The sequence below is a fragment of the Cololabis saira genome, chromosome 21, assembly GCF_033807715.1.
Source record: "Cololabis saira isolate AMF1-May2022 chromosome 21, fColSai1.1, whole genome shotgun sequence".
Taxonomy (NCBI): domain Eukaryota; kingdom Metazoa; phylum Chordata; class Actinopteri; order Beloniformes; family Belonidae; genus Cololabis; species Cololabis saira.
The window spans coordinates 37777002-37796445 of record NC_084607.1 but is presented as its reverse complement, the minus strand read 5'-3'; the positions used below and the strand labels follow the sequence as shown (position 1 = coordinate 37796445).

At 46.5% G+C, this 19444-nt stretch overlaps 1 protein-coding gene across 1 annotated transcript; it reads left to right on the top strand.

The window, feature by feature from the left end:
* The first annotated feature begins 7 nt into the window (after positions 1-7).
* On the top strand, positions 8-15505 carry hao1 (hydroxyacid oxidase (glycolate oxidase) 1). Its single transcript, XM_061712171.1, has 8 exons — positions 8-221; positions 1852-2003; positions 5891-6161; positions 6359-6531; positions 7988-8079; positions 8156-8314; positions 9533-9602; positions 14204-15505. Exons 1-8 carry the CDS (start codon positions 85-87, stop codon positions 14269-14271), a joined length of 1122 nt encoding a protein of 373 aa, XP_061568155.1. The 5' UTR covers positions 8-84; the 3' UTR covers positions 14272-15505.
* Positions 15506-19444: the final 3939 nt, after the last annotated feature.

Here is a 19444-nt window from a genome sequence, read left to right as displayed (position 1 = left end):
GCTGCAGGAGCTGCAGCAGGTTAATGATTGCGTGGACAGCTCTGCTGTCCAGCAGCCTGGTAGCTGGACGTGGAGTGGACAGCAATGACGGGACGTCGCGTGTGTGTCGCCGACTTCGAGGACGAAGCCAGGAAAGTTCTTCCCAAATCTGTGTACGACTACTACCGCTCCGGAGCTGATGGCCAGAACACCCTGGCTGATAACGTGGCTGCCTTTGACAGGTACGACACTCACGCTTTTCTGAGGAACCTGGTGTTTCAGTGCAAGCACAAAGGTTAACTCAAGCACACGGCAACAGCTACTTTAACCCTCAGAATCTCATTCAGAGCCAGAGCAGAAGGGATGAAGACAAACACACTACATGGGCTGTGACATGCTTTTCAATTCAGTTTTATTTATAAAGCGTCTATTACAATACAAGTTGTCTCTGGGCGCCATCCAGAGACCCAGAACATAAACCCCCGAGCAATTATTACATAAACACTGGCAGGTAAAAACTCCCCTAGTGGGAGAAAAACCTTAAGCCAAACAGTGGCTACAGGTTTACTAAACACTAACTATAGGCATTACTAAACAGAAAGGTTTTAGGTTTAGTTTTAAAGGTGGAGGTGGTGTCAGCCTCCTTAACCCAGATTGGAAGTTGGTTCCACAGTAACGGTTCCTGATAGCAGAACGCCCGCCCTCCAAATCTACATTTGGATACTAGTCTAGGAACTACGAGTAAACCTGCACTCTGAGAACGGAGAGCTCTGCCAGGAACATAAGGCACTATCAGGTCTTGGAGATAACTAGGAGTTTGGCCGTTTTGGACTTTATACTATATATACAAGTTTATTAAACGTTTTCAACATAGTTATTGTATTTAAAATCTCCAGAATTGTCCCAACTCATAACTATGGCACTCCTAAAGTACATGAATTTGTTTCTGAAGAACAAAATAAACAAATACTTGAGTCTGCTGTGTTCTCATCCGACCAATTTAAAAGGTCTTAAAATGCACGTGAGCAGCATTAATTCCCATATAAAGTGAGAGCATAGAGTCCAGGTCCAGGAGAGGGCCGATTGGGATGCAAGTGGAGCAGTTTGTGAAGAAGAGGAGACACAAATATATGGAGGATGAAAAAATGGCATTATTAAAAATAAAAGCAGAAATGTATATATTTAGTTTTTCCCTTTGCCTTATACGTGCATTTCTTGGAGCAGGATCAGGAAAACTAAGACTAATGCTCAACCTAAAGACTAAAACCGATGATGATGATGATGATAATAATAATAATAATGTCCAGATTTATAGTTAATATACAGTAGTGTCTTTGTTTTATAATGTCTCTTGGACCACGCCTACACCACATAATAGCTAATTTTAGAAATTCACCCATTAGACAATATTCAGTCTTCAGTGAGGCTGATGGTGTAAACAAAAAGGTAGTTAGAGCAATATTACACTTCAATGTGAGGGCTGTGTATGTTTATCCCAGTGTGTCACCGGCGGTTGCAGAATTTAATTTTGTCCCGATCCTGCTCCTTCCTGTTTATTGATCAATAGTAGAGGAGCTGCACCCAGAAGGGCAGCCCTCCTTTGCATAATGGAGGCAGAAATGCATCAGGTAAAGTAAAAAGAGGAGATGAAGGAATGTAAAAACAAGGAATGCACTTATAAGGAAAAGGAAAAACAAAATATATATATTTCTGCTTTTATTTTTGGTCATCCATACAAATATTGTCTATTGTAACATTTAATCTCATAGACATGATATGAGTAGAAGTTCCAGCTGTTGGATGACATGGGCTGGTGATTGAGAGCAGCTCCTCAGTAGTTATTGTGTTGCAGTAATAGTGTTTCTGTTGCAGGTGGTATGTTCTCCCTCGGGTGCTGAGGGACGTGTCCACGGTGGATCTGTCCGTGAGCGTGCTGGGACACACACTCAGCATGCCTGTGTGTGCTGCAGCCACAGCCATGCAGAGGATGGCTCACCCTGCAGGAGAGACCGCCACGGCCAGAGGTGCACATATACGCGCACACAAACACCTGTGCACACACACACACCCGTGCACACACACGGGGATCCAGAGTCCAGCCATGCTAAAGGACGACACGTGCTTGACGTTTGATCAGCACTTCACCTGGGGCCTTATGTACAAAGGGTGCGTACGCACAAAAACATGGCGTACGCCCTTTTCCACGCAAACGTTCAGATGTAACAAGAGTGAAATGACCGTGGAAATGTGCGGTGCCCGACGCCAACTTCATGGTTGGCATACGCACGTTTCCACAGCTATTGGTCCGTTGGCGACACTTAGGGCCTGATTTACTAAAGGTTTGCATGCGTAAAAACCTGTGCAAACTTGACAGCACCCGCAAACCAAAGTGCCAGCTGATCTACTAACAGCGTGCAAAGAGGACTGCGGCTCTGAAATGCGCAAAATTGCACACGCAATTCAGTTAGTACTTTTGCCCTGATGAATAATCAATATGGGGCGTACCCGGCAGAAATCCTAAATACTGGAAGATGCAAATTGCTCCATTTACCACGCGCAATGAGATTTACCAAGCCTGAAAGTAATTGCGCGTATTGTGATTGCATCTGTATTTAATACGTTCGAAAGGAAGGTGCTAATCTGCTGCTGCTGTTATTGTGGCAAGGAGGCGACATCCAAAATCAAAGAATACGCAGAGAGAGAGTCTTTATTCTGCTGCATGCTATTTTAAAAATGGTTGCACAAGTTTTATTAAAGGCCACTTTTTCTTTAGTTCTTCGCCTTCTTGCCACCTTCTTTTAATGTGCCCCCCTCCACTCGCCCACAAGCAGGCCAAGCATTTGTGCCAAAACTTTGTATTTTATTGATTACTTATCTTATTGAACGTGAAATCATCCTTCGTAAATTACATTTAATTAAAACCTGTGCTTATTAATCACAAAACACAGGTTAAACATCATGACCAAATCCGCTCCGACCCGGTGTGTCTGTGATCAGCGCAGAGACTGCAGCTTCGCCTGAATTATGCTTCTGCGTTAAATCGACGGCGTAGCCAACGGCGTAGGGTCGCGGTGGGGTGTGCGTCGCCGCGTAGCCTACGCCGTCGGTTCTGCGTTGGTGTGACGCGGAACCATAAATCAGCCTTTAGTGTGCGCTCCGTGCGCTGTTCTGAACACTTCTCTTCTTTCGGCCATATGATGGTCCCGTCTGTCACACATTTACTGTCAGTGTTTGCTATATAATATATAATATTTGCAATATACTGTGGACATCTGAATAAAAACTTAACTCATAAATAGATGAATCAAAGCGCTCTCCAGCTCTGCGTCTGATATAGATGTCATCCCTGCAAGAGATATTTGAACAAACCCTTATGAAGGAAGGTCGAAAAATCCTCTCAGACCCAAATCACATCCTGCACAGGGAATATGAGCTGATGCCTTCAGGCAGAAGGTATAGGTTGCCAAGCTGTAAACTTAATAGATTTAAATTCTCTTTTATTCCATTATCAATCAAATTACTCAATAACAGGAAATGAGGTGTGTGTGTGTGTGTGTGTGTGTGTGTGTGTGTGTGTGTGTGTGTGTGTGTGTGTGTGTGTGTGTGTGTGTGTGTGTGTGTGTGTGTGTGTGTGTGTGTGTGTGTGTGTGTGTGTGTGTGTGTGTGTGTGTGTGTGTGTGCGCGTGTGCGTGTGCGTGTGCGTGTGCGCGCGTGCGCGCGTGCGTGCGTGATCATGCCGAGCACCGCCGGGTCACGCAAACCCGACCAATTCAATATTAAAATCAAATTCAGTCCTGTGGCCCGTTTTTTCTATTTCGTATTTTTGATCTGTGCCTAAAATTGAAATATGAAAAACCAGACGTTTTTCCGTTTTTTGTGTTACCAACTGCATTTATTCTATCGCAGGTTTTCTCCGATATTGCGTTTCTTTTGGTAATGTTTAAATGTATTTGCTGTAGTTCATTAATGTGTTTATTTGCCTCTTCCACTAATATCTCTAACTCCAACTCGTTCAATTTCATTTTGCGCTTGTGACTTGTGACTGTGCATTCCATCCAGACTCTCCATGGCGCAGACCCTCGCAACACTTTAAATACTGCTGTTTGCACCTGTTATCAATTGCGCACGCAATCTTAGTTGATCACCCGCAAACCACACAACAACAGCACGCGCAAACTTTTTCAGTGCACACGCAATTTAGTACTCTTTATTTAGGATCTTAGTAAATCGGGCCCTTAGAGGTGATGCTGGAAAAACTGTTAATAATGTGAAAACAATTAGCCCTCAGAGTGATGTGCACATCAGAGACACACTGCTGAACAATTAACACATTCAACTGTCTGCAATTACACGAGTGGATATAAAAGCATGCCCAAAGATATCGCAAATGGCGTAGTAAGAAGAGAAAGAATATTTAGAGAGCGAGAGGATTTACTGGCAAACGATGACGACTGGCTCATCAGCCGCTTTAGGTTCCCGAAGGCGATGCTCTTGGAACTGTACGCGGAGCTGCGGCCGGTCTTGGAGCGCGACACGGCGAGGAGCCATGCATTGCCGGTGATTGCCTGCCAGAATCTGATTTCTCCCCTGAAAATGGGTCTTTTTACCTGCCAAAAATTGATTGAAGGCCAAATACAGTTAATGAAAGGTTGTTTCTACCTAAATATGATTTGATCTCATTCTCGAGCTTCATAATATAAATACTAGAGCTCACAGGATTGCTTTTAATTCTTTTAAAGGACCATTACAACACAAAATAGGCATTTTCACCTGCCAAAAATAGTTGGCAATCACTTTTTGGCACGACACCGGTACCCATACAGGTGCTGACCACACTGGGGTTCCTAGCAACAGGGACATTCGAGGAGCTGGCCGACCAATCGGGACTGTGCCAGTCGACTGTGAGCCGAGCCATGCCAGCTGTGTGGGACGGAATTATCCGCAATTTGCAGCGAGAGCCGGTTTTCCTAATGTAATCGGAGCTATCGACTGCACACACATTGCATGAATGTACGTTAACAGGAAGCATTTTCATTCCATTAATGTACAGATTATATGATTAATTTATGTTATTTGTGAAGTTATTTCTTGGAAAAAGGGGCACATCAGATAAGATTCTTCTTCTTTCTGCTTGCTTTTCATTCACAAGTTAAGAACATTTGTATTTGTATTTGTATTGAATTATTTTATTTTTTGAATGAAATAAAGAATACAAAAAAAAAAAAAAATATGTCACAGGTGTCAAACTGAATCCCAGAAGGACCGGTGTCCTGCATGTTTTAGATGTTTCACTGCTTTAACACACCTGATTCTAATTAATGATCGTCACCAGCTTGTCATCAAAGTCTGGATAGTTGTGTTGATGACACAGCTCCTTGTATCATAGTGCAATTAAACAGGGAAACATCTAAAACCTGCAGGGACACCTGCCCTTGAGGGCCTATTTAAATAAATGTGCATATTTAAATGGGGCCGTGGACAGGGAGGAGTCTGGTACTCCTATATGTGCGCTCAATTCCACGTTGATTGGGGTGTACAAAGGAAATGTGCTTGGATTCATGCCTACGCACAGTTTCATACATCTGGATTTTTTTGTGCGTAGGACGTTTTCTGGATTTAAGCGTAAGCCATGTTTCAGTAGGAAATCCTTGTACATGAGGCCCCAGGAGTCTTTTTTCCTTACTTGAATTCTGTTTGAGGAAAGTAAAGTCAGGCATGCAGACGTCCGCGGTCCTTCAGACGTCTGCAGGGCCACGGACGACGTCTGCAGAGTCAAACCTGCAGACGACCCTGCAGACGACCATGCGGACGCCCGCGGCCCTGCAGGGCCAAAATGATCCATGAGAAATCCTGTTATGACTTAGAAAGCACTGTGAAGTCCCTCATCAGCAGTAATATCATGTGTCGGCAGCATGCAGAGCGGTGGGAACAGGGATGATGCTGAGCTCCTGGGCCACCTCCACCATAGAGGAAGTGATGTCTGCTATGACGGCCTCCCCGGGAGACGGGGGCGTCCTGTGGCTGCAGCTTTACATCTACAAAGACAGAGCGCTCACGCTGTCACTGGTGCACCGAGCAGAGAAGATGGGATATCGGGCCATTTTCGTTACCGTGGATACACCGTATTTGGGGAAAAGGTTGGCTGATGTGCGCAACCGCTTTAAAATGCCCCCACACCTGAGGTAGGAACCAGATGCAGGAGCAATGAATGACCATATGATCGATGTTGGTATTGGAGTGTGTGTGTGTGTGTGTGTGTGTGTGTGTGTGTGTGTGTGTGTGTGTGTGTGTGTGTGTGTGTGTGTGTGTGTGTGTGTGTGTGTGTGTGTGTGTGTGTGTGTGTGTGTGTGTGTGTGTGTGTGTGTGTGTGTGGCCCTAGCATGTCCAACTTCACCTCAGCCTCCTTGGCCTTTTCTGAGGACAACTATGGGAATGACAGCGGTTTGGCTGTTTATGTTGCAAATGCGATCGACCCCGCCCTCAGCTGGGACGACATCACATGGCTTAAGAAGCACACGCACCTACCTGTCATTGTGAAAGGAGTACTGAATGGTATAAACACACCTCCACATACACATTATGTTTATGCATGTTTGTGTATACACATATTGATGAGGTCACACAGTCCTGGGGCCTCATTTATAAAAGAGTGTGCAGGATCCATACTAAAAGTGTACGTAAACCTAAAAGTCGAAAATGGCGCAAAAAAAAATCCTGATTTATAAAATCGTGTGCACGCACACTTGCACGCAATGTTCTCTTTATAAATCACAGTCCAGCTGGAAGGTTGCGCATGTGAATTCGCCTCACACCCCGCCCTCTACACGCCCACTTTTTGCCATAAATGGACAATCCAAAGTAGTTAATGACTGTATTTGCATATAAATGAGCCTGCTGAGCATGTGCAGCGCCACCTGCAGTCTGTTTCTGCTGCGCGTCAGGATGAATGAACGTGTCGAGCCACCGTGCCACTAAATTTCACGGAGACTGAGATGGAGATGTTGTGGATGAGGTGGAGGACAGGAAAACCACATTATTTGGTGGTCACAGTAAAAGTATAAATAGTATAAAATAAAGCGAGTGAGTGGCAGCACGGCGTTGCTGCGCTAAACGCTGTGAATGCCACGAACAGATGGTGCAGAAAAAAAAAGAAGTGGTGTGATTTGAAGGTGGAGGCCAAGAGGTACGGAGCCCCTAAGGGGACACGGATTTTTTAAATATATATGAGTTTTAGGTGCCCGCGTGAAATCTTTAAGGCTGATTTATGGTTCCACGTTACACCAACGCAGACCCTACGGCGTAGGTGCGCGTCGCCGCGTACCCTACGGCGTAGGCTCTGCGTCGTTTTAACGCAGAACCATAATTTAGGTTTACACCCGCGCGTAAAGGTTTCACGCGCACGTAAAACTCACTATATATATATATATATATATATATATATATATTTATATCATTTGTTCTGTCCTCAGTCACTCTACGGTTGTCGCGGTGGTTGAAGAGGAGGTTCCCGGCGTGTCCTGCACCGCGGCTGCAGCAGCAGCACCAGAGTCCTGACTGACGCTGAGCTTCAAACACAGAGGGACACGATCAGCGCTATTATATTATAAGTCTGATATGTGATGACATTAAAAGTATGACATGAATCTGGCTTCATTTCACCACCTCACCGCCTGCGTCGCCAGTTCCCCATATCTTCAAAATGTTCCTACGGGAGGGTTGGCATAAAGATACACACATTTTTCGGTTAGTTTTTTCTTTTTAAATCCAAACCTTTGCGTAAAAGGTGGCTTGTGCATCTTTCAAGCCCTGTTTTGTGCGCAAGCGAGCTTTATAAATGAGGCCCCTGGGCCTTAAGTCAGCAAAACGAGTTAAACATTTACATCCGTGTGTCAGCAGGATTCCTCTATTAACTATTAAGCTGTCAATCAATCAGCTGCTCGGTCTTCCCCCATGAGTGGACGCCCAACACACTCTTTTATTGTGTGTAATTGTTATATTTGTGTGCCAGGCGAAGACGCTGTGCAGGCTGTGGAACATGGTGCGTCTGGCATCCTGGTATCCAATCATGGCGCTCGACAGCTCGATGGCGTTCCTGCGACGGTATGAAATGTAATGAAAGTGATTTGTTTAAGCCAGTGTGGCGCCTTATAGAGGACCTTTGTTTGTGTGGGTGCAGCTGGAAGTGTTGGAGGAAGTGGTGGAGGCCGTGCGGGGTCGCTGTGACGTCTACATGGATGGAGGAGTGAGGCGTGGCACTGATGTCCTGAAGGCCTTGGCTCTGGGAGCCAAAGCTGTGTTCGTTGGCCGACCAGTGCTTTGGGGCCTCGCGTGTCAGGTGAAGTCCTTCTCTCTGTTAAACGGATTATTTAAGAACATTCTCTCCAACCACAAAAACATTAGAATCCGTCCATAACGCGCCAGAACCTCGGAGCCACTGTTGACTTCAACAGGAAGATGGTTGTTGGCTGTGCAACTGGGGGGCCCTGGGGGGCCGCCTGGCGGTGCTGGACCCCCCGGGGAGGGGGAAACGGTGCTGGACCCCCCGGGGAGGGGGAAACAGTGCTGGACCCCCCGGGGAGGGGGAAACGGTGCTGGACCCCCCGGAGAGGGGGAAACGGTGCTGGACCCCCCCGGGGGAGGGGGAAACGTGGAGTGAATGAGTGGCGGCTCTGTCTCTGCAGGCAGGCTGGCCACTCGCCGGGTGGGGGTCATTGGCCTGGAGGGTGAGGGCGTCCTGGAGGGTGAGGGCCTCCTGGCCACATGTCCGGCCCGGGCCGGGTGGTCGGGGTTCGCCTGGGTCCCGGTCCACCGCCGTGGGTTCCCTGGCTGCCTCTTCCCGTGGTCGTGGGGGCCCCGCCCGCGGGTCCCCTCGGCCACCGGCGGGGGGGCGGGGGGGCTTCGCTGGCGGTGGGTTTCCTCCCGCCCTCTTCTCCCCTCTGTGGGGTTGCTGGTGGTCTGGTCTCTCGAGTGGCGGGGTTGCCTCCCCCCCCTCTATTACACTATTACACACACACACACATAGCCACACAGAAATATACAGGACTGTCTCAGAAAATTAGAATATTGTGATTTTCTGTAATGCAATTACAAAAATTATTATTTTAATATTGCTGATCATGGCTTAGAAAACTTAAATATCCTATCTCAAAAAATTTGAATATTCTGGGAATCTTAATCTTAAACTGTAAACCATAATCAGCAATATTAAAATAATAAAAGGCTTGCAATATTTCAGTTGATTTGTAATGAATCCAGAATGTATGACATTTTTGTTTTTTTAATTTGGCTACAGAAAATAAAGAACTTTATCACAATATTCTAATTTTCCGAGACAGTCCTGTACACACACACACACACACATAGCCACACAGACATATACACCGGCTCGTTCACCTGCATGCTCGCTCTGTAGTTTTGGGGGTTAGTTAGTCGCGGTAGCTTAGCCTAGCAATGCCTGAGGTTCTTACCAGCATGGTATTGAGCATTAATATGCGCAGACACAAAAGGAAGATGGTTGTGGATGAAAGCATCAGTGTGTTCTGCTTGTGTCCAGGGAGAGGAAGGCGTTACTGAAGTCCTGGAGCTGCTGAAAGAGGAGCTGCGACTGGCTCTGGCCCTGTCAGGTAACATGCACGTGCACACACTCAGCCCAGTCAGGTAACATGCACGTGCACACACTCAGGCCATTCAGTTAACATGCACGTGCACACACTCAGCCCAGTCAGGTAACATGCACGTGCACACACTCAGCCCAGTCAGGTTACATGCACGTGCACACACACTCAGCCCTGTCAGGTAACATGCACGTGCACACACTCAGCCCTGTCAGTCAACCGCAGTATGTTGGAAGAACAATCCTCCTGAACAGTGGACGTCAACGCTACAGACCGTCATGGTCTGCTCGTGCGTGTGCCCTGGCAGCTTCGTCTGACAACCAGTTTCCAATCATTGATTTTATTGTGCTCTGTATAGAGGGTCTGCATTGACGCCACTTCCCCACGGGATCAGCCCCCTTACCGAGTGGTAAAAACAGCTGCAATTAGTGGAGAAGACGGGATAACAGCTGATTATGGGCTTAAATTAAAGTCAGTTGGACTTGACAGTGACCCCAAGGACCAGTGGTCCATGGACATTAATATTTGGTACAGTTACCCCAAGAACCAGTGGTCCATGGACATTAATATTTGGTACAGTTACCAAGAACCAGTGGTCCATGACATTAATATTTGGTACAGTTACCCCAAGAACCAGTGGTCCATGGACATTAATATTTGGTACAGTTACCAAGAACCACTGGTCCATGACATTAATATTTGGTACAGTTACCCCAAGAACCAGTGGTCCATGGACATTAATATTTGGTACAGTTACCAAGAACCACTGGTCCATGACATTAATATTTGGTACAGTTACCCCAAGAACCAGTGGTCCATGGACATTAATATTTGGTACAGTTACCAAGAACCAGTGGTCCATGGACATTAATATTTGGTACAGTTACCAAGAACCAGTGGTCCATGGACATTAATATTTGGTACAGTTACCAAGAACCAGTGGTCCATGGACATTAATATTTGGTACAGTTACCAAGAACCAGTAGTCCATGGACATTAATATTTGGTACAGTTACCAAGAACCAGTGGTCCATGGACATTAATATTTGGTACAGTTACCCCAAGAACCAGTGGTCCATGGACATTAATATTTGGTACAGTTACCAAGAACCAGTGGTCCATGGACATTAATATTTCAATTCAATCCATTTCAATTTTATTTATATAGCGTCTAATACAACAGAGTTGTCTCTAGACGCTTTCCAGAGACCCATACCCAGAACATGACCCCCGAGCAGTTATTACATAAACAATGGCAGGTAAAAACTCCCCTAGTGGGAGAAAAACCATAAGCCAAACAGTGGCAAGGAAAAACTCCCCTTTAGGAGGGAAGAAACCTTGAGCAGGACCAGGCTCATAAGGGGGGACCCTCCTGCCGAGGGCCAGACTGGTGGGTCAGGGACGGCAACAACACAGCAGGCAGGTGGAAGCAGCAACGGGATGACCAGGGGTGGGGACCGCAGGCCAGCACGCAGCTCCCGAAGCTCCGGCCCAATCAGCAAGTCCCAGGTTGGGGTGCAGGGTCAGGGAAAGACTTGTGCTCCGTAATGCAAGCTACAAGCCACCCACGACCACCTGCAGAGAGAGAAAAGGGAGGAGAAGGGGGGCCAGCAATGGGATGACCAGGGGTGGGAACCGCAGGCCAGCACGCAGCTCCCGAAGCTCCGGCCCAATCAGCAAGTCCCAGGTTGGGGTGCAGGGTCAGGGAAAGACTTGTGCTCCGTAATGCAAGCTACAAGCCACCCACGACCACCTGCAGAGAGAGAAAAGGGAGGAGAAGGGGGGCCAGCAACGGGATGACCAGGGGTGGGGACCGCAGGCCAGCACGCAGCTCCCGAAGCTCCGGCCCAATCAGCAAGTCCCAGGTTGGGGTGCAGGGTCAGGGAAAGACTTGTGCTCCGTAATGCAAGCTACAAGCCACCCACGACCACCTGCAGGTTCCGGTGTCCGGCAAAGGATGCTGCAACATGGACAAAAGAGAGAAAAGGGAGGAGAAGGGGGGGCCAGCACAAGAAACTACAGGAGCGACTCTGACACACTAAAGTTTACACTACCTAGAGATTTACCAACACCAGCTAGAGCTTTACTAAACACTAACTATAGGCTTTACTAAAAAGAAATGTTTTAAGTTTAGTTTTAAAGGTGGAGGTGGTGTCAGCCTCCTTAACCCAGATTGGAAGTTGGTTCCATAGTAGTGGTGCCTGATAGCAGAACGCCCGCCCTCCAAATCTACATTTAGATACTCTAAGAACTACGAGTAAACCTGCATTCTAGAACGGAGAGCTCTGACAGGAACATAAGGCACTATCAGGTCTTGCAAATAATGGATATTTGACCACCAATCCAGTTTCCTGATATTTATATGTACTTAATTTCTACACCGGGGAAATACACGAAGCAAAGGTTGAAGGCTTACAAAAGTCTTGACGCTTGGTCCGACTTCAAGGCAGGATTTGTTGTGGAAATTAAAGTGATGAGGACACCGAACTTTATGATTTGACCGTTTAACGTTATCTACCCAAAAATCCAACATTACCTGATACAAAATGGGAACCGCAAATCCATGTTTCGGTGCCTGGAATCCAGTTGTTTCTGTGAATTGCAGCGATCCATTTGTCTCTCTTAAGCTTATTTTTCCTCAGTCTGTAAAACGATAACTCTGATTTCTTGCTCAATCTATGAGTAAAGTCGATCGCACAACAGCTCTTTAACCTTTTTGGATGTTTTCCTGTTGCTCAAACTGAAAGTTTACGCTGACACTCAGTCTTGACGTCATGGGCATTCCCTCTATTTTATAAATATATTGTATATGTTTTAATTTTAACTCCATTTACGGACTGAAAATCTTGAGAATTCACAATGAAAGTCATCTCCACACCCTTTAGACAGGAAGTAGACGGTTGTAGTACAGCAGTCCATCTCAGTCTGGTTTTTATCAATTACACCTGCAAGGTTTGGACACACCGGCGTTCGTGGTGGATGGGTAGGTGTGTACAAACGTTTGACAGAGGGTGTGATTCTAGTCAAATCCATTTAATTAGACACTATTTCTACCCTGTCTCCATCCCATCAGTTGCCCTGAAAGTATGGAGCTAGAATAGTCTCATAAGTAACAAATGCACACGCCGATCCACAAATGCACAGAACAATTCACACGTGCGTAGGACAAGATACACAAATGTATTTTTGATGCACACACAAATATAACCTGATTTACAACCGTTTTTTTGTCTGTGAGCTGCGCTGCATTTGTAGGCTATGTGACTTTTGAGACTCCCCTGACGTGACTCAATCCACAGATGTGTTTTTTTAACACGGAAGGATCTGCAACCAATCAGATGTCTTCCTTTGTTTCAGCCAATCATCCCCCATCGGGGCTGGTATCGGTATCGGGGCCGATACCGGTATCGGGGCCGGTATCGGGGCCGATACCGGTATGGGTATCGGTATCGGGGCCGATACTGGTATGGGTATCGGGGCCGATACTGGTATGGGTATCGGGCCATCCCTACCACTCCCTGTCCTGACCCGTGACCCTGACTGACTGACGGGGGTTGTGTGTGTGCAGGTGACCCTGACTGACTGACGGGGGTGTGTGTGTGCAGGTGACCCTGACTGACTGACGGGGGTGTGTGTGTGCAGGTGACCCTGACTGACTGACGGGGGTGTGTGTGTGCAGGTGACCCTGACTGACTGACGGGGGTGTGTGTGTGCAGGTGACCCTGACTGACTGACGGGGGTGTGTGTGTGCAGGTGACCCTGACTGACTGACGGGGGTGTGTGTGTGCAGGTGACCCTGACTGACTGACGGGGGTGTGTGTGTGCAGGTGACCCTGACTGACTGACGGGGGTGTGTGTGTGCAGGTGACCCTGACTGACTGACGGGGGTGTGTGTGTGTGCAGGTGACCCTGACTGACTGACGGGGGTGTGTGTGTGCAGGTGACCCTGACTGACTGACGGGGGTGTGTGTGTGCAGGTGACCCTGACTGACTGAAGGGGGTGTGTGTGTGCAGGTGACCCTGACTGACTGACGGGGGTGTGTGTGTGCAGGTGACCCTGACTGAATGACGGGGGTGTGTGTGTGCAGGTGACCCTGACTGACTGACGGGGGTGTGTGTGTGCAGGTGACCCTGACTGACTGACGGGGGTGTGTGTGTGCAGGTGACCCTGACTGACTGACTGACGGGGGTGTGTGTGTGCAGGTGACCCTGACTGACTGACGGGGGTGTGTGTGTGCAGGTGACCCTGACTGACTGACGGGGGTGTGTGTGTGCAGGTGACCCTGACTGACTGACGGGGTTGTGTGTGTGCAGGTGACCCTGACTGACTGACGGGGGTGTGTGTGTGCAGGTGACCCTGACTGACCGACGGGGTTGTGTGTGTGCAGGTGACCCTGACTGACTGACGGGGTTGTGTGTGTGCAGGTGACCCTGACTGACTGACGGGGGTGTGTGTGTGCAGGTGACCCTGACTGACTGACGGGGTTGTGTGTGTGCAGGTGACCCTGACTGAATGACGGGGGTGTGTGTGTGGAGGTGACCCTGACTGACTGACGGGGGTGTGTGTGTGCAGGTGACCCTGACTGACTGACGGGGTTGTGTGTGTGCAGGCTGCCGCTCCGTGTCAGAGGTGACCCGGTCCCTGGTCCGGAGGGTGGACTTCACCTCCAGGATGTGACGGAAGAATCTGCGACAGGAACACAGAGCAACACATACTTGATGGGTCAAAGAACTTGTTTTCAAATCTCAGAGAAGAATTGTTTGTTAAAAAAGTAATCGACAGAATTCGGTGAAAACTACAACTCATAGCTGTTTTTTCTTCACCAGCAAGCACAAGGGGGTTGTGGGTAACAGATAATCAATGTTACGTAGATGTGTGGTCATTATGCACCATGACTGGGACTTAGTAAATTAAGTATTGATTAGGAATAATAATTATTATTTCATATGAACATTAAAAACCAGCCGTTTTAACATCCCACAACATGGTCAGATTTTTGGACAAATGATGATTTAAACGGCGGAACTTCAGCCCATCTCTTGGCCAGAATCCCTTTCAGGTGAGCGTGAGTTTGAACACTTCTCAAAATCACTTGTTGTCCTCAGAGGTGGACAGAGTACTCGACCCCAGTACTTGAGTAAGAGTACAAATACTACTGGTCAAAATTTACTCCGTTACAAGTAAAAGTAGCTCAGTCAAAATATTACTCGAGTAAGAATAGAAAAGTACTTGCTTTTAAAGGTACTTAAGTATCCAAAAGTAAATGCTTTTAAATTTACTTTAAAGGAGCTGTATGTAAGAGCAATAATAAAACGAATCATAAAATGACCCTGATATGTCAACAGACATTTAAAAATCATGTTCATTTCAAATACTTATGTCACCGACAACAGCACTCAAGCCAGGATATTCCAGTTTAAAAAGAGGAGTTGCAGCCCTCAACTGATGTTTATGTTGTCATTTTTTGTTTTGGCCTGAAGCTCCACCCTCCACCTATCTCCCAATCACCAAGTCAGTATTGTTTCTGAAGCTCCACCCTCCACCTATCTCCCAATCACCAAGTCAGTATTGTTTCTGAAGCTCCACCCTCCACCTATCTCCCAATCACCAAGTCAGTATTGTTTCTGAAGCTCCACCCTCCACCTATCTCCCAATCACCAAGTCAGTATTGTTTCTGAAGCTCCACCCTCCACCTATCTCCCAATCACCAAGTCAGTATTGTTTCGGCATCCGGGTTGCCAGCTGGGCTCTAATTATCGCAGCCATGGCAGCCTACGTTCCTGCTGCATTCTGCAGCCTACCTGGCAACCTCTGGTCGGGGGGAGGAGGGGGAGGGTACACGCCGCTCAACAATATTTTGAAAGTGACTGCAGTACCAGTTTTGGCCATTTCTTACAGACGGCTCCTTTAAGTAAGAGTAAGAGTAAATTTCTTATTTTCCACATCAGTAAATTACTATATTTTTTCTAAATTAATTTAAGGATCTTTTAACTCTTGTTTCTGAGAATTAACTCTTTAACTCTTCAACTCTTTAACTTTTTAACTCGTAGCCATTGCTCTGTCTTGACTTGTTGCGGCTCTGTCTTTGACAAACGCAGGCTACTTTGGCGGTATCGTTTTTGAGGAGGCTTGACGTATTTCCGCTTTACGTACATCCCAGTGGAGAGCGTGCACTGTGATAGGTCTCCTCCTTTGACAAAAACAGCTTGTGTCCAATAGGATTTTAGGGAAGAAGAAAAAATAGTAGACCTGAAAGTAACGAGTACTTTTCAGCCTTCCTAGAAATTTACTCGAGTAAAAGTAAAAATATTTGTCTTGGAAATGTATTCAAGTAAGAGTAATAAGTACCAAAGAAATCTAATACTCAAGTAAAGTACAAATCCTCTGGATATGTACTTAAGTACAGTACTCAAGTAAATTTACTCCGTTACTGTCCACCACTGGTTGTCCTGCATTGATGTTTCCATCTTCGGTCCTTGGAGTAGCTCCAGTGAAGACGAATGCTGGGCAGCATTCGGGCTCATTCCCCGTCCACGGCAGGCAGAACTGGTCAGAGATGTGGTGGTCAGACCAGCAGATGTCGCTGCTGAGGCACTGCCCCGGCACTGTCCCGGCACTGCCCCGGCACTGCCCCGGCACTGCCCCGGTACTGCCCCGGTACGTCAACACAGTAGGAGTACCAGCAGGAGTACCAGCAGGAGTACCAGCAGGAGTACCAGCAGGAGTACCAGCAGGAGTACCAGCAGGAGTACCAGCAGGACCACCAGTCACTGCTCAGCTACATGGGTCTGAGGAAATACTGATGGAACAACAAACATCTGTTAAATTTGACATTTAATTTGATGTGTTTAACTGTAAACAACTGTAAACAACTGGAATTTGCTGATTACACGAGGACTGGGAACTTATTTTAAACACATGAGGTTCTCTCTTGCTGATAATCAATATCCAAATAAATGAGAGCAGTAGCGTTCCTGCTTCCCTGTGGTTTCCTTGTCCCACCACTCCTCTTATCACCACTACCTGGGGGTGGTGTTTCAGTATCACCTGCACACGCAATGCTTATCCTGTAGCAGACCACGCAAGTCTGAAATCCTGATGTAAGGGGGATCATTTTAACGAGAATAACTGTGAGGTAACGTTAGTTTACGGACAGCTTGCTACAGTCCTGCATGTAGCAACATCACCTCCCATTTGGGGATCCTGAAGACGGCTAGCAGGTGATGTGGTCAGACCCGGTACCCGTCAGTACCGCCCCGGTACTTAAACACTGTACTGAGCAAAGTGGGAGGAGGAACTGGTCTGTTGAACCTCAGAGAATAGTAGTTTGCTGAGTGTCGCCAGAGAGGTTTTATGAACTCTCCCCCCCCACCCCGGTTGTGTTTCCTGTATCTGTGTCAGGTGGGTTTCCCCACTGCCCCGCCCCTTTAGGAGACTAGCAGCAGCTCCTGAGTCCATTGAGTCCTATGGGAAAAGTGAACGTGAGCACAGATTATCACCAATTCCTTCGCCCCATAGTAACCTAAGTAAATATGGGACCCATTTTTCAAAAGCCACAAACCTTCTGAACGTTCTGACACCAAAATGGCAATTTTCAGACCGACAGATTAGGAGAAAATGAACTTTGTTTGAGACCTGTCTCTGTCTGAGCACGAGATTTGGCTCTCATAACTAATAATATAATATGATATAATATAATAATACATAGCTCTGCTCTCTGGTGGTGCTGATCATAGACATCTATACGTATATATATATATATATATATAATATACACGTATATGTCTGGTGCTGGTTCAGAGATTCAGAGTCGTCGGTCACTGCAGAACTGCCAACGTCGTTTTCCCATCGGATGAACTTTAAAACTAAAATAAAACTTGCTTCTTTGCTTAATAATACTGTTATTGTTATTATTGACGTCTTTTTGTAAGGGGAAAAAAAGAATATTAGACTGATCCGATGATCTTGTACTGGGTTGATATCAGACATTAAGGTAGCAGATAAAAAAAAAGAAACAAGCGAAAAAATAAGGCGCAAATATTAAAGTTGTACAAGAACCATGGAGGACAACGATGGTTATGAGATACTTCTAATTAATAGCTGAGTTGACCTGAAGAAAAGAGGCTGCTTAGGACTTTATATGCAAGTAAAACCATTTCGAATTATTAGTTGTTTTTTTTTTTAGTTATTATTATTAGTTATTCAGCATCACTCTGGGAGAGGATGCATACAGTGGGGCAAAAAGTATTTAGTCAGCCACCAATTGTGCAACTTCTCCCACTTAAAAAGATGAGAGAGGCCTGTAATTTTCATCATAGTTACACTTCAACTATGAGAGACAGAATGGGGGGAAAGAATCCAGGAAATCACTTTATAGGATTTTTACTGAATTAATTGGTAAATTCCTGGGTAAAATAAGTATTTGGTCACCTACAAATAAGCAAGATTTCTGTCTTTCACAGACCTGTAACTTCTTCTTTAAGAGGCTTCTCTGTCCTCCACTGTTACCTGTATTAATGCAGCTGTTTAAACTGGTTATCAGTATAAAAGACACTTGTTTTAACTGGTTATCAGTATAAAAGACACTTGTTTTAACTGGTTATCAGTATAAAAGACACCTGTTTTAACTGGTTATCAGTATAAAAGACACCTGTTTTAACTGGTTATCAGTATAAAAGACACCTGTTTTAACTGGTTATCAGTATAAAAGACTCCTGTTTTAACTGGTTATCAGTATAAAAGACTCCTGTTTTAACTGGTTATCAGTATAAAAGACTCCTGTTTTAACTGGTTATCAGTATAAAAGACACCTGTCCACAACCTCAAACAATCACACTCCAAACTCCACTATGGACAAGACCAAAGAGTTGTCAAAGGACGTGAGAAACTAAATTGTAGACCTGCACCAGCTGGGAAGACTGAATCTGCAATAGGTAACAGCTTGGTGTGAAGAAATCAACTGTGGGAGCAATTATTAGAAAATGAAGACATACAAGACACTGATAATCTCCCTCCATCTGGGGCTCCAAGATCTCAACCCGTGGGGTAAAAATGATCACAAGAACGGTGAGTCAAGATCCCAGAACTACACGGGGACCTAGTGAAGGACCTGCAGAGAGCTGGGACCAGAGTAACAAAGGAACCATCAGTAACACACTACGTGTGAGATAGAATGAATGGGGCCATGTATGGTGAGATTTAGAGTGAAAACCTCCTTCCATCAGCAGGGCATTGAAGATGAAACGTGGCTGGGTCTTTGTTACGGCCCTGTGGCCTCTGTGTCTGTTTGTGTGTGTGTGTGGTTGCTCTGCTCTGCCTCTTCCCAGGTCCCGCTCCCTGTCTTCCCACTCATTGATCACACCTGCAGCCAAGCAGCCATGATTGGGCGTGGCCAGCTACAAATACCTGGGGGGAGCTGCAGTTCGGCCTCTGTGTGGGCCCTTGTGTGTGACGAAGCCGTGTGTGTGGCAGGTTTTCTCCAGTCTGCTGTGGTTGAAGTCCGGCAGACCAGCTTATCGGCTCTCCTAGTGGGGGGGGAGCCCGCTTTATGTTTTGTTTGTTCTTAATAAATGCGCCACGGCTCTTTTGAAGCATTGGTCTCCTCCTATTTTATCCTTCGGTTCCCACCTGTGTTAAGGTGCGGGTATACTTCTGCGTCACACACACGCAGAGCACACGGCGCACCCGTGACGTCGTCACGAATCCTTCTGACTTCTCCGTCTCTCCATTTGGTCGCGGTGCAGTACCCCCCGCGGCCACTAGTTAGCGATCTTTTTCTGAATGGTTTATCCGACTTTTTCCGGTCACAGTAAATCAAAGAGATAAGGACAACTATTGTGCAAAAAACAAA

Coding starts and splice junctions, on each gene's coding strand:
- hao1 (XM_061712171.1), top strand. CDS start 85: ATGACGGGACGTCGCGTGTGTGTCGCCGACTTCGAGGACGAAGCCAGG. Junction 222..1,851: donor AACGTGGCTGCCTTTGACAG/GTACGACACTCA, acceptor TTTCTGTTGCAG/GTGGTATGTTCTCCCTCGGG. Junction 8,315..9,532: donor TTTGGGGCCTCGCGTGTCAG/GTGAAGTCCTTC, acceptor GCTTGTGTCCAG/GGAGAGGAAGGCGTTACTGA.